The sequence below is a fragment of the Bombina bombina genome, chromosome 6 (assembly GCF_027579735.1).
Source record: "Bombina bombina isolate aBomBom1 chromosome 6, aBomBom1.pri, whole genome shotgun sequence".
NCBI classification, from domain to species: Eukaryota; Metazoa; Chordata; class Amphibia; order Anura; family Bombinatoridae; genus Bombina; species Bombina bombina.
Genome location: NC_069504.1, coordinates 648,005,270 through 648,018,907, shown reverse-complemented (window position 1 = coordinate 648,018,907; position 13,638 = coordinate 648,005,270). Strand labels below are relative to the sequence as shown.

Here is a 13,638-nt window from a genome sequence, read left to right as displayed (position 1 = left end):
AACCATTACACTGTTGAGATCTCAGATTTTTTTTTATTAATCTGATAGGTCACATGATACTATAGATATCATATGGCATATTAGATGGGTCACATGATCCTATAGATATCATATGGCACAATAGATGGGTCACATGATCCTATAGATATCATATGGCACAATAGAGGGATGGTGTTAAAACTAGAAATATATATATAGTTCTATATTTTGATATTATGCTTAGGACATATTATTTACTTGCCTACCTAAATCCAGAAAATATCTGTAGATGCCAATGGCTAAAAACTATTATGTATTGAGCAATTATCTTTTCATCAATTCTAAACAAAATGATATACTATTAATTACCCAATACAATATCAATATCATTAAGAAATGAATGTTATGATTTTTTTTAGTGTGCATATAAAGAAAGCAATACAAAATAGCTGCAATTGCAAATTAGTACATATATAAACCATTTAATCTGTTACATGCAAACTGTATACAAGAACTGGGGGTGCATTGCCTGGGTGGCATGCATTGTTGCAGTGGCATAAGCTCACATTTCTGTAGTGAACTTTTTATAGGTACGTGAATAGTATCCCTGCTCATCTGCAACCTATTCACTACATTCTAGTGCTCTCTCCTCTCCTGTAACTCTCTTTTGGTACGTGAATAGTATCCTTGCTCATCTGCAACCTATTCACTGCATTCTAGTGCTCTCTCCTCTCTTGTAACTCGCTTTTGGTACGTGAATAGTATCCTTGTTCATCTGCAACCTATTCACTACATTCTAGTGCTCTCTCCTCTCCTGTAACTCTCTTTTGGTATGTGAATAGTATCCCTGCTCATCTGCAACCTATTCACTGCATTCTGGTGCTCTCTCCTCTCCTCTCCTGTAACTCTCTTTTGGTACGTGCATAGTATCCCTGCTCATCTGCAACCTATTCACTGAATTCTAGTGCTCTCTCCTCTCCTGTAACTCTCTTTTGGTATGTGAATAGTATCCATGCTCATCTGCAACCTATTCACTGCATTATAGTGCTCTCTCCTCTCCTGTAACTCTATTTTGGTACGTGAATAGTATCCATGCTCATCTGCAACATATTCACTGCATTATAGTGCTCTCCCCTGTAACTCTCTTTTAATATGTGTATATGTATATTGAGCAAATGATTTTAGGTTTTAATTTAGTCCTGCATTTATTGTGATGTTATCCCAATGTCTTACTTCTAATGTTTTGTTAATTGCCATGTGATTTCCAATCCTTATCAATACCTGCTATTATTCTTAAATTTATAGCTGTTATATGCCATTGCTCCCACCTCCTCAAAGTGTTACTGTCTTGTTTATCTTAACTTATCTCACCCTAACCTGACCAGAATCTAACTTTCAATTGGCCTTTTAAATTGTCTTTTGACTTAGCAATTAAGTAATTTAGTGGACCCAGCTGACTGCCCTGCCTATTTATTTAACACTAGCTTGGGCTGTGCATTGCACTGGGGGTGCATTGCCTGGGCAGTATGCATTGTTACAATAGCATATGTTCACATTTCTAAAGTGAACATTTTATAAGTGAGGCACTAAGATAAGAATTATACAAGAACTAAGTGAACATTTTATAAGTGAGGCACTAATATAAGAATTATACAAGAATTAAGTGAACATTTTATAAGTGCGGCACTAATATAAGAATTATACAAGAATTAAGTGAATATTTTATAAGTGAGGCACTTATATAAGAATTATGCAAGAATTGAACAAGGATTGGGCAAGGGGCAAGACACAAGGCAAGTACTTTGTAGTATTATACTTTATGTATCTCATTGTTTCCTTATGCAAGTGCTGCTGTAATACTGTGTCTTATGTGTTTAATTGGTTCCCACTTTTGTAAAAATGCTGAATATCTTTATATTCCTTTTCGCTACCTCTTGTCTCTATAACAAACTACTTTATTCAATTACATCTCCCCCTCACCACCTGCGCTGTTCATTAGCCCATCTCTCTTAAACTGACCTTACTTTTGTACTCATGAACTTTATCTATTCCTAAACACTCTCTCTCCCTCCTGCACCTTGCATCAAAAACAGTTTAATTACTGCTAATCTGTATCTCATCTCATGTCACTCTCCCTCTTACTTATACTAGCTGGCTGGTGACATCTCCCATAACCCTGGTCCCTAACAACTTCCTAGCCTTGCACATCCATGTGTATTGTTCCATAGACTCAGAAAACAAAACTCTGGTAACCTTACTATCGATGCTCCTGCATCTAAAGCCACTACCCCTTTCACGTGTGCACTTTGGAACTCTCGCTCTGTTTGCAACAAGCTCACTTCTATACATGACCACTTTATCTCCCGCTCCCTCAACCTTCTGGCCCTAACAGAAACCTGGCTCTCTCCCCTAGACACAGCATCCACTGCTGCTCTGTCACATGGGGATCTCCACTTCAGCCACACTCCTAGGTCTGATAATAGACAAGAAGGTGGTGTAGGTATTTTACTTTCCTCTCATTGCACCTTCCAACAAATACATCCCATCTCTTCCCTCACATTTTCCTAATTCAAAACCCACATGATTTGCTTATTCTCTCCCCTCTCTATACGGGTTACAGTCATATACCGACCCCCTGGATACTCAACTCAATTTCTAGATCACTTGGCTGCCTGGCTACCTTATTTCCTCTCCTCAAACACCCCTGCCTTCATTCTTGGCGATTTCAACATCCTTCTTGACAATCCCACTGCCTCCTCTGCAAAACAACGTCTGCAACTCACTTCCTCTTTCGGTTTGTCACAATGGACTGACTCTCCCACTCACAAAGATGGTCACTCCCTTAACCTGATCTTTAGCTATCAATGCACTATTTCAAACTTCACAAATGCTCCTTTTCCTCTTTCTGACCTCCATCTCCAAACTTGCAACATCTCATCCCTCCCTACAACTCTCCCTCCTTCTACCCCTCACACCAAACTTCACAGAAGCATTATGTCATTAGATCAGCAGCAGCTTGCTAATTCCCTGTAACCTCTCCTCTCATCCATATCCTTCTTCTCCTGCCCTGACCAATCTATCTGCCACTATAATTCCACCCTTACATTGGTCCTTGACAATCTGGCCCCTCTTACCATTGCTCAGAAATCACACACTCATCCTGAGCCCTGGCATACTCCTCTGACATGGTACCTATACAGATGTTACAGTACTACTGAGCGGCACTGGAGAAAATCTCGGAGTTCAGCTGATTTCCTTCATTACAAGTTCATTTTGAATTCCTACTATTCTGCCCTTAATCTCTATGAGCAAATATTACTTCTCTACTCTTATCTCTAATCTTTCTTCAAACCCAAAACATCTGTTCTCCACTTTCAATATTCTTCTCTGCCCACCTCACCCCGTAATACAACTTCTATGTCAGCTTAAGACTTTGCCAGCCACTTCAATAACAAAATCGACTCCATCATAAACAAAATCAGCTCCCAACATACTTCCATTCTCTCACTCCCTGAAACCCTCGCAATCAACCACAACCCACATAGACATAAATTTAGCTCTTTCTCTCCTGTTACTGAGGAATAAGTTTTGGCACTTATACTGAGCTCTCACCTCACTACTTGTCCTCTTGACCCTATCCCCTCAAAGCTGCTTCCCTCCCTCTCTTCTACCCTTACCCCTATACTCACACACATTTTCAATCTTTCCCTCAGCACCGGTATATTTCCCTCATCTCTGAAACATGCACTGGTCACACCTATCCTCAAAAAACCTTCTCTTGATCCAACCTCCCCATCCAACTACCACCCTATTTCCCTACTCACTCTTGCCTCAAAGCTTCTCAAAAAGCTAGTATATGCACGCCTATCCCATTTCCATACATTAAACTTCCTCCTTGACCCACTGCAATCTGTATTTCGTCCCCATCACTCCACAGAGACAGCAATCGTTAAGGTTATCAATGACCTACTTACAGCAAAAGCAAAAGGCCACTTCTCTCTCCTTATCCTCCTTGATCTGTTCGCAGCCTTTGATACTATTGACCACCCTCTTTTGCTCCAAACCCTCCAATCCTTCAGCATTTGTGACACAGCCCTCTTGTGGTTCTCTTCCTACCTGTCAAACAGTACCTTTAGTGTAGCCTTCTCTGGGGCCTTCTCTGCCCTGTCACCACTTTCTGTCCTTGGTCCCCTTCTCTTCTCAATCTACATGTCATCATTAGGTTCCCTTATAAGTCCCATGGGTTCCAATATCATTTGTATGCAGACGACACCCAAATCTACTTCTCTGCACCAGTCCTATCTCCTTCCTTGCTAACCCGTGTCACTAACTATCTTTCTCACATCTCTTCCTGGATGTCCTCTCACTATCTCAAGCTAAATCTCCCCAAAACTGAGCTCCTTATTTTCCCTCCTTCTTCCAAAATCTACACCCCCAATCTCTCTATAACTTTCGACAACTCTATCATTACCCCTACCCCGCATGCCCGATGTCTTGTGGTCACACTTGACTCAGATCTTTCTTTCACTCCTTACATTCAGTCCTTGGCTAAATCCTGCTGCTTCCACCTTAAAAACATCTCTAAAATTATACATTTCCTTCCACAAGACACAACTAAGATTTTAATCCACTCTCTAATCCTTTCCCGCCTTGAATGCTGCAACTCTGTCCTCTCTGTTCTCCCCAGCTGCCGCCTAGCTCCTTTACAATCTATAATGAATGCCTCTGCAAAGCTCATCTTCCTTTACATGTCACTCTTCATCTGCTGCACCTCTCTGCCAATCCCTTCACTGGCTTCCTCTTGCCTCCAGATTTAAACACAAAATTCTCACTCTGACATACAAAGCCTCAACTGTACTGCTTACCCTATATCTCAGACCTTGTCTCCAGATACTCTCCCTCCCGTCCCCTTCTCTCTGCTCATGACCTCCTACTTTCCTCCTCTATTGTTACCTCCTCACACTCCCACTTATAGGACTTCTCCAGACTAGCTCCCATCTTGTGGAACTCTCTGCCTCGCTCCACAAGACTCTCTCCTAGTTTTCAAGCACTCCCTAAAGACTCTACTGTTCAGGGATGCATACAACCTACACTAACCTTTCTTTATACCGTTTCCTCCCCTCCATTGTTATCCCCTTGAACCCCCTTAGCATGTAAGCCTAAGAACCATGCTGTTTGTAGATCACCTTCTTTAGAGCTGACTACAACAGTGCGACTCTTGGCAGGGCCCTCTACCCGTCTGATCCCTATAAATGCGGAATATGTTGGCGCTCTATAAATAACCGATAATAATAATAATTTTACTAAAACTTTATTTTCCTATAGCAATACATGAAGCAACAAGTCACACCATTGTTTAATTATTTTGAAAATAAAACCATGAATTGGACGGAACGACCAGTCACATTAATGGAACAGTAAGTATTACCCCAAATTCTCTTCTGTATCAGTTGACACAAAAGGGTTAAATAAAAATATTAACCTCATCCCATGGTCTTATCCATTGGTTGAACTAAAATGGAATTGATTTATGGTCCTGTTTAACCTTCAGTTTGTAAAATACAGGATCCTGCTGTATGCTGACACATAATTCTACTCAACTGTCTGACTTTGTCTAATACAAAGACAGGCAGCTTGTGCAAACATATAATTTTTATTGTTTTTTCTTCCATTTTCTATTTTTTTTCCTTTTTTCTTTATTTCTTTATTTATTTTTTGCAGATACAATGAAATTAATTCAATCAGCACTGCATGTGCCTATGGCGTTCCACAGTGTGGAAAATTAGCTTCTGATCTTTTAAGCCAATGGATGGCCACTTCAACAAATCGGTCAGTGGATACAATATTGTATTTAATACTATACAATGTTAAACTAAATCATTGCAAAAATAGAATATTATAAGATCCATGTGCAATTGTGCAAGTGAGAAGATATTAAATATAGTGAACTTTAAATGATAAGATAGCATTAAACTGTGACATGTTTTTTTTTTTTAATTTTAAAGGGACAGTCTAGTATAAATTAAACTTTCATTATTCAGATAGGACTTTTAATTTTAATCAACTTTTCAATTTACTTCTATCATCAAATTACCTTTTTTCTCTTGGTATTCTTAGTTTAAACTAAACATAGGTAGGCTCATATGCTAATTTCTAAGCCTTTGAGGGCTGCCTCTTATCACATGCTTTTTAAATCACTTTTCAACACAAAGAGACAGAAAGTACATGTGGGCCATATAGATAACACTGTGTTCAGGCACAGGGGGGTTATTTAAGATTTAGCCCAATACAATGCTAAATTTAAGACAATAGATAATAAACAGTCACAGTCATGTGATCAGGGGCTGGAAGAAGGTTCCTAGATACAAGGTAATCACAAAGGTAAAAAGTACATTAATATAACTGTGTTGGTTATGCAAAACTGGGGAATGGGTCATAAAGGGATTATCTATCTTTTAAAACAATAACAATTCTATGGTAGACTGTCCCTTTAAATATCAGGAAACAAACAGAAAAGGACTCTCACATTTTTAATTTTCTTTCTTTTTAAACCTATCATTGTTCTCTTTAAAGGCTTTTCGTTCCTGGTTCCTAAACGTTCTGTAGAGTTTACGCACATCCACAGGAATTTTTCCAGGGGGAGGGGCAAACAAACAAAAGTCTTATAATTATAATAATATCAATATAGATAAAAACAAATACAATATATACTAGTTTTCTAACAAAAGCATAGAGAAAATAAAATAATTGCCATTTTTAAATCAAGTGATATATTAGACTGTCATATGAGACATTATTTAAATATTTATATGTAAATTTGTTGTCTAGAGGTTAATATTCACCATTATTATGTCAATCATGCAGTCATGTTATGTGTTGTGTTGAGATACAGCACCATAAACAAAGGACAAATAGCCCCTAATTTGAAAGAGGAGATCATATATCCCATTAGGTTGCAAAGTTATGATTTTTTTATACTACATTTGGTAAGAAATTAGACAATAGATGTGTGAATGTTAGAGGGGCATTTGATCCCTGTTCCCTCTATGCACACCTATAAAAAGTTCATAAGGTGTTCACCCTTATATTATAAATAAAGCATAGTCTACATATTCCACAGTTTTCATCTAATGGTCTTTATTTGAAATTTGTGTTCACTACACAGGATCTTTGAAATATAACCAAGGAAAATATTAATAAAAACAAAAAAATGATGAAGCTATAGCGTTAATAATTCACTACTTAAATGTTAATAAGTCATTACTTAAAGGGACATTGAACTAAATGATGTCACCCATATGAAACAGAAGCAACTTAACATGTTGATTTTTGTCTTTTTGCATAACATTTTTTAAATTGAAAATACTCCAGAAGTACACACACACATTATAATGTATATCTATGTCAATGTGTGTGTGTGTATGATGTCTTTTAAAACCAGTAAGTGCATACATTTGCATAGCATTATAATACTTTCCATTCATTTTGGAGTTGTAGTCAAGTTTGTATAAATTATGCTGATGGCAAATGTAAAAAAAATGAAGAGTGGTTTAGTATTTTTCGATGCCTTGAGTTATTTGTTTTTTGTTTTGTTTAGCCATTTGATTTGAATTAAATAAAAAATGACTACATCAACAATTATATGTCTTCTTTACATCAATACTAAATATTAGTGATTGGTATAACATTTTAAATTCCTACTAAATTCCAAAATCCCTTTTTTTCCCCAACATAAAAGTATTCATCCAAATTTGAGGAGCACAATCTATTGCAATGCAGTAGCCCAAGGAGGAGAAGGGGAATGGAACTTTATATGGCAAGAGTTCAGTAAAGTAGATAATGCTCAAGAAGCAGACAAACTCAGAGCAGCTCTGTCCTGCAGCAAGGAACCATGGATACTCAACAGGTATGATGCACTATGGGTACATTACAAAATAAATGATTTAAGCAATTAGCATATCTGCCAACATAGGACAAGACATAAGGGGTTGTGGCCCAGGTGGCTGGGACATAGTGTTCCAGGAAATGTGTGGCCCTGGGTGAAGCTGAGAAACCTATCAACAGTTTTGGTGTTCTTGTGTAAGCAATTCTAGTTTTCTGTCAAAGAAACTAAAACATTAAAAGTAGAATGAGGGACAACAAATGGGGTCACAAAGATATACAAATGTCATGTGGACAGACTGATATGTAAAGACACACACATACATACATACACACATACGCACGCACGTGCAAACACAAATATGTATACATACATATGCGCACACACACACATATATATAACATATGCGCGCACATAAATACACACATACGCACGCACGTGCAAACACAAATATGTATACATACATATGCGCACACACACATATATATATATATATATAACATATGCGTGCACATAAATACACACATACGCACATGCACACACACATAAATATATATTTATACACAAACACATAGATACACACATGAACACATATGCATACACACATATATACAGTACATACACACATACGTATACATACACACATATATATATATTCACAGAGGCTGGTGCATTCGCACAAACAGGTGTCCAGTTGCCAAGGTGCTGAATGCAGGTAGAGATAAAGGTAATAGAAGACAGCACTCACTGGACTTAAGGATAAGCAATAGAAGCTTTTATTTACGTGACGTTTCGGGGACAGCTCCCCTTCATCAGACCAACAATAAAATGTGACAAGCAAACATTTATACCCTCTAAGACCCTCCCCCAGTGAACAGAAATTGTGCCAAAAACAGTTGTCAAGGCAACCATACACTGTTTACACCAAAATACATACGCACACAGATACAAGTTAATTAGTGTCAGATACAATGTAATGGTCTGATATGCATTTACATAAGAGCTACTTTATTCCATTTCCAATCCTATTAAAAGATTTATCTAAGCTTTGGAATAGAATTTGCATAAAATTATCTAGTTTATGGTTTGCAGCGGTGCCTATACAACAGGTAATCCAACTGAACTAGTAAAAAGTGCCAATGTTTGCATTGAATATACAGTTTCCATTTGATATTAATATTAATCCTGCTGCAAAAGGCCATTCTGATCCCTATATAGCACTCACTAGCAATACCTTTAGGAACAGCTTCTTGCAACCAAAGCCCTGTGTGTCGTAAACTAACTCATATATGGGCCCTATCACATTTGAGTCTCTTACAATGTTCCACACCTGCAATACAAATCTGGACAATGTAAAACCTACCCCTTGAAACTTTGACCCTCTACCTCATAGGTTCACAGTTATACAATTTTCCACCTGCCAAGGCCCCAGACCCAGCTCTTTAGGTCAAGATTCAGGACACCCATATTCCAGGAAAAAAAGTCCCCAGATTCACCCTCCCAGAATGGGTTTTCTCACTCTTCACTAAGAGCTGTTAGTTACTATCTTAACACCATAAAGAGGTCTTTAATCTTGATTGATGCTCATTTTGGACTTAATGGGATATGAAACCCAAATTTTTCCATTTCATGTTTCAGATAGAACACGCAATTTTAAAGAACTTTCCAGTTCACGTCTATTATAAATGTGTTTAATTCTCTATCTGAAAACCTTAATAAGCAAATGATAAGAGGTAAATATGTGCAGCAACCAATCAGCAGTGAGCTCAGCTGTAGCGTTGCGCCTACCTATGTTTGCTTTTTAATGAAGGATACCAAAAGAACAAAGCAAATAAGAGGATAGAAGAAAATTGTTTAAAATTGTATGCTCTGTCTGAATCATGAATAAAAAAATCCCCCTGATGATTTAAATAAGCCACAGCTGTGAAGTTGTCTGATAAGAAACATAGAAAAGACTACTTTTTCAACAGAGGCCAAGTCTAATGAGCTCTGAAAAGAGCATAGAGTCTTAGGATATTTATTAGCAACCTCGCCTCCCGGGGAGTGCAAACCTCTTGTGCTCTCAGACACCATGCCCCCTAACTGAGCCTCTGGATTGGGGCCGCACCTTCATGCAGACTTGGAAGTAGGGGTGGATTTTTTGTCTTGTTTAGGTCTGTTCCAATTAGACCAACAGACACTCAACTTCTAGTAAAAAAAGCAATAGAAAGCCAAACCAGTACTGAAACATATCACTAGAGGTTATGAAATAGGAGTATATTGTAGATCCATAAGAGGAGGCAAAAGACAAGACCATGACACCACTATGGAAAGTCTGTGACAAAATTTCCCATAAGGTGAAAAAAAGAGCCACTAACCATACCCAATATACATCACACTGACAAACACTGAACTCTGAGGGGAAAATGGGCCTTAACATAGACTGAAGCCTCTCTCACTGAAGAATCATATGAACATCTTCATTCTCAACTCCCTCCAGCAGAGGCAAAGACAAGACTAGTTTATGGTAAGGCGGGAGGGGTTTTATAGAGCTCTTGAGGTTTGTGAATCTTTGCCTCCTCCTAATGGTCAGGAAAGGTAATTCCCAGGAGTAATGAGTTGTGAACTCTCACCACCTGTATTAAAGAAAGAATTTATTGGGAAAAATACTTTCAAGGTGTCTGAGTAATTTATCTTATATACAATATTTCCAGTCTTTGGCACAATGTTAATTAGCAATTAGAAAAATTGATTAATGTTAATTATTTGGTTTCAGTGGTCCATTAGGAAGGAAGTCTTATTTTTAGGTTTTTCATACATAGATGTAAACATATAAATATTTGTGTAGCAATTACATAGTGTTAACTATGATTTGACACTCTCTGAAAACGAGTATGATTTTATAACAAGTGTAATTGAGTTCATAATTCTGACACATATTTCCCTAGACTCCTAGATTATTCTTTGGATTCATTAAAGATTCGTAGACAAGATTCAGTTTCCACAATAACCAATGTTGCCAGTAATGTGATCGGACAGAGCCTTGCCTGGGACTTTGTTAGAGCTAAATGGAAAATCATGGTAGAGAAGTAAGTACTGTGTGTTCCTTGCATACTCATTATATACACTATATTTCCACTAATACTACATTAGGTAATGACTCAGTAGTTGCTTGCACTTTATAATAATATATACATGACTGCTAACATAAAATTAATTAGTCTGCAATAAAATAGCTTGCCAATAGATTCTTCTTCTCAATAACTTCAATTGCCCTACGTTAAACAGGATCAGAGGAGCCTTTGCTTAATTTTTATCCATTAAAGGGATATTAAAGTAATTTTATGTAAATACACATTATATACCATCAATTAAAGTGCCATAAAACAGTTTGAGTTATGTGCATATTATAAGAGGGTTAACTGAGGTAAAACAGTGTGTGAAAAAAGTGTAAAAAAAAAAAGCTTATAAGTATTTTAATAAAATCTCCAAAAATCTGCAAAATGACTTACACTTTAGTGTTCCCAGTTGTAGCTGCTCCACCCGATTATCAGTGTCTTACTCCAAAACCTTAGGTATCATGTAACAGAGTGTGCATGTGAGGATAATTACTTATGCAAGTAAGGGGGGGGGGTTCAGAAGGGACAGCAGGTCCTGCTATTGTTTGTTGCCAAGAGGCTTGCTTGTTTCCATGAGGATAATATCACATGCTTTGTGAAATCTTCACCATTATACTGTGCACTGTTTTACTCAGGTGACATGTGACTATGCCCCCTTGCTGCAAACAAAACTATGCCTGAATTAAAGAGGTTAATGAGGGTTAAAAAATAAACCGTTTTGCATGTAAGCTTTGACTGCATTATATATTTAGAAACTTGTTAGCTCATACTGTTTTATGTCCCTTTAAGTACTGAACTATAAAAGTTCCACATACAAAAAATGTTTTGAAATCATTTCCACTTACCACTTTAATATTGATTTGCAAACTCTACATATTGTGCTGAAAAACCTGATGAGTATGCTTATTTTATCTCGCATGAGTCGCTGATAAGAGTTAGCTGTTAAATGAGTTTGTGCACTGCTCTGAGCAATCACTGTTTAGTATGTAGCTAGTTCAGGCAATTTGCAACATATTAAAGGAAACTTAGGTCATGGAATATGCAATATCCTTTCAGAATTTATTTTACACCCCTTTTTAAGCAACTATAAAAATTGTTTGTTTTCCAACTCTGATAATTGGAAGTGCACACTGCAGACTTCAGAAGTGTAACCCTGAAGCATATATGTTATTAATTGGCACCAGCACAGGTTATCAGATAAAGAACTACAAATCAATAAAGGTTTTGTTAATATAATGACCATGGTTAGTTTTGTCTATTCAAGTAAAAATCCAAATTGGCACTTTCAAAAAAGGTAAGTGTCGGTGCAATATGGCTACTGGAAAAAAAAACTGGAGAAAACAAGATGTTAATATGTTCTGAAAATGTTCACACTTTGCAGATACGCTAATTTATGGAGAGGCAACAGCATAGATTTACAAGGAGCTTTGTTTTGTGTCCGTTTAAGAAAATGTATTAATTTATGGGAAATTTTATTTTTTTGTTTAAGGTAGTGAAGGTACTTGGAATCTGAGTTCAGTTTGAAATGAGAAGTGTTTATTTACTGTAGCGCAAGTGAAACAGTAGATATTTGAAGAAATAAAGCTGGATGAAGTATTAATTGAGTTTTTCCTTTATAGTTTTGGTACATCCTCTTTCTCTTTTGGAAACTTGATCCAGGGTGTTACCCGGAGATTCTCCACTGAACTTGATTTGCGTCAGGTAAGTAAACATATATGCTTGTGAATATCATTGGTTAAGGTTTGTTAGGCTGCTGATTCTAGGAGAGCTCACACTGTTTGCAGAATGAGAGCTATCACTACCTTCTCTTTTTCTTATTTGAGTGGGAGGACTGTGTTTATTAAATGTGTCAAACAAACTGTAAGTAACAATCCCTCACTAGTCTCTTATACTCTTTTATTTGTAGCTTGAACAGTTTAAAATAGACAACCAGAATGTTGGTTTTGGAACAGCTACACGGGCACTGGAACAAGCCATAGAGAGAACCAAAGCTAACATAAAATGGGTAAATGAGAACAAGGAACCGGTGCAACAGTGGTTCAAGGATGCAGTTACCCCCTGAAGAATATTTCTCAAAGTCCCTACGCAACACCAGGAACAAGCCACTAGCATCTCCATGAGAACTGCATCTGGCTCATGGTTCTGTCTTAGTTTACAATTCAAACCTTTATGTCCTGAGGTGCAATAGGACCCTAAACACATCATTTCATTTTACATTTTAAGTATTGCGTATTTTTTTGAATATTCATTTTTTAGAACATCTGAGCAATGCATTACAGCTTAAATTTAACACCACTTGCAAGTTGCAATACATTACTGCCCTTTCTGAAACCTATAGCGTCATTGCTAAATTGAGGGATTTATCTGTATTGCTCCAGATTTAAAAATGTCTGGTATTGTTAAAAAATAAATAAATGTAATTGTATTTATATTTTTCTAATCATGGTGTATATAATACTTTTGGAATTGTATTAAATTTTTAAATTACAACATTAGTTCTTTAACTAACACAGTGTAAGTATGCATTTTATTTGTATAATAATGTAGGATTAAAATAATTTAAAGAAGTTATGTATTTTCTTCCTTTGGTGAGACTATCCTAGATGTTACATGAAAAAAGACCAGACATAAATATGGCAGCCACTTAGATGGTATTTTAAGGTTTTGGTCAAGGTAGAT

The 13,638-nt window shown here is 36.9% G+C and overlaps 1 protein-coding gene across 1 annotated transcript in view; it reads left to right on the top strand.

The window, feature by feature from the left end:
• LOC128662188 (aminopeptidase N) overlaps positions 1 to 13,414 on the top strand; it is a 57,609-nt gene extending 44,195 nt beyond the window's left edge. Inside the window, exons 15-20 of the mRNA XM_053716011.1 lie at positions 5,305 to 5,396; positions 5,701 to 5,808; positions 7,718 to 7,885; positions 10,789 to 10,929; positions 12,579 to 12,660; positions 12,866 to 13,414. Coding sequence (XP_053571986.1) covers positions 5,305 to 5,396; positions 5,701 to 5,808; positions 7,718 to 7,885; positions 10,789 to 10,929; positions 12,579 to 12,660; positions 12,866 to 13,021 — 747 coding nt within the window. The 3' untranslated portion in view covers positions 13,022 to 13,414. The remainder of the gene's footprint in view (positions 1 to 5,304; positions 5,397 to 5,700; positions 5,809 to 7,717; positions 7,886 to 10,788; positions 10,930 to 12,578; positions 12,661 to 12,865) is intronic.
• Positions 13,415 to 13,638: the final 224 nt, after the last annotated feature.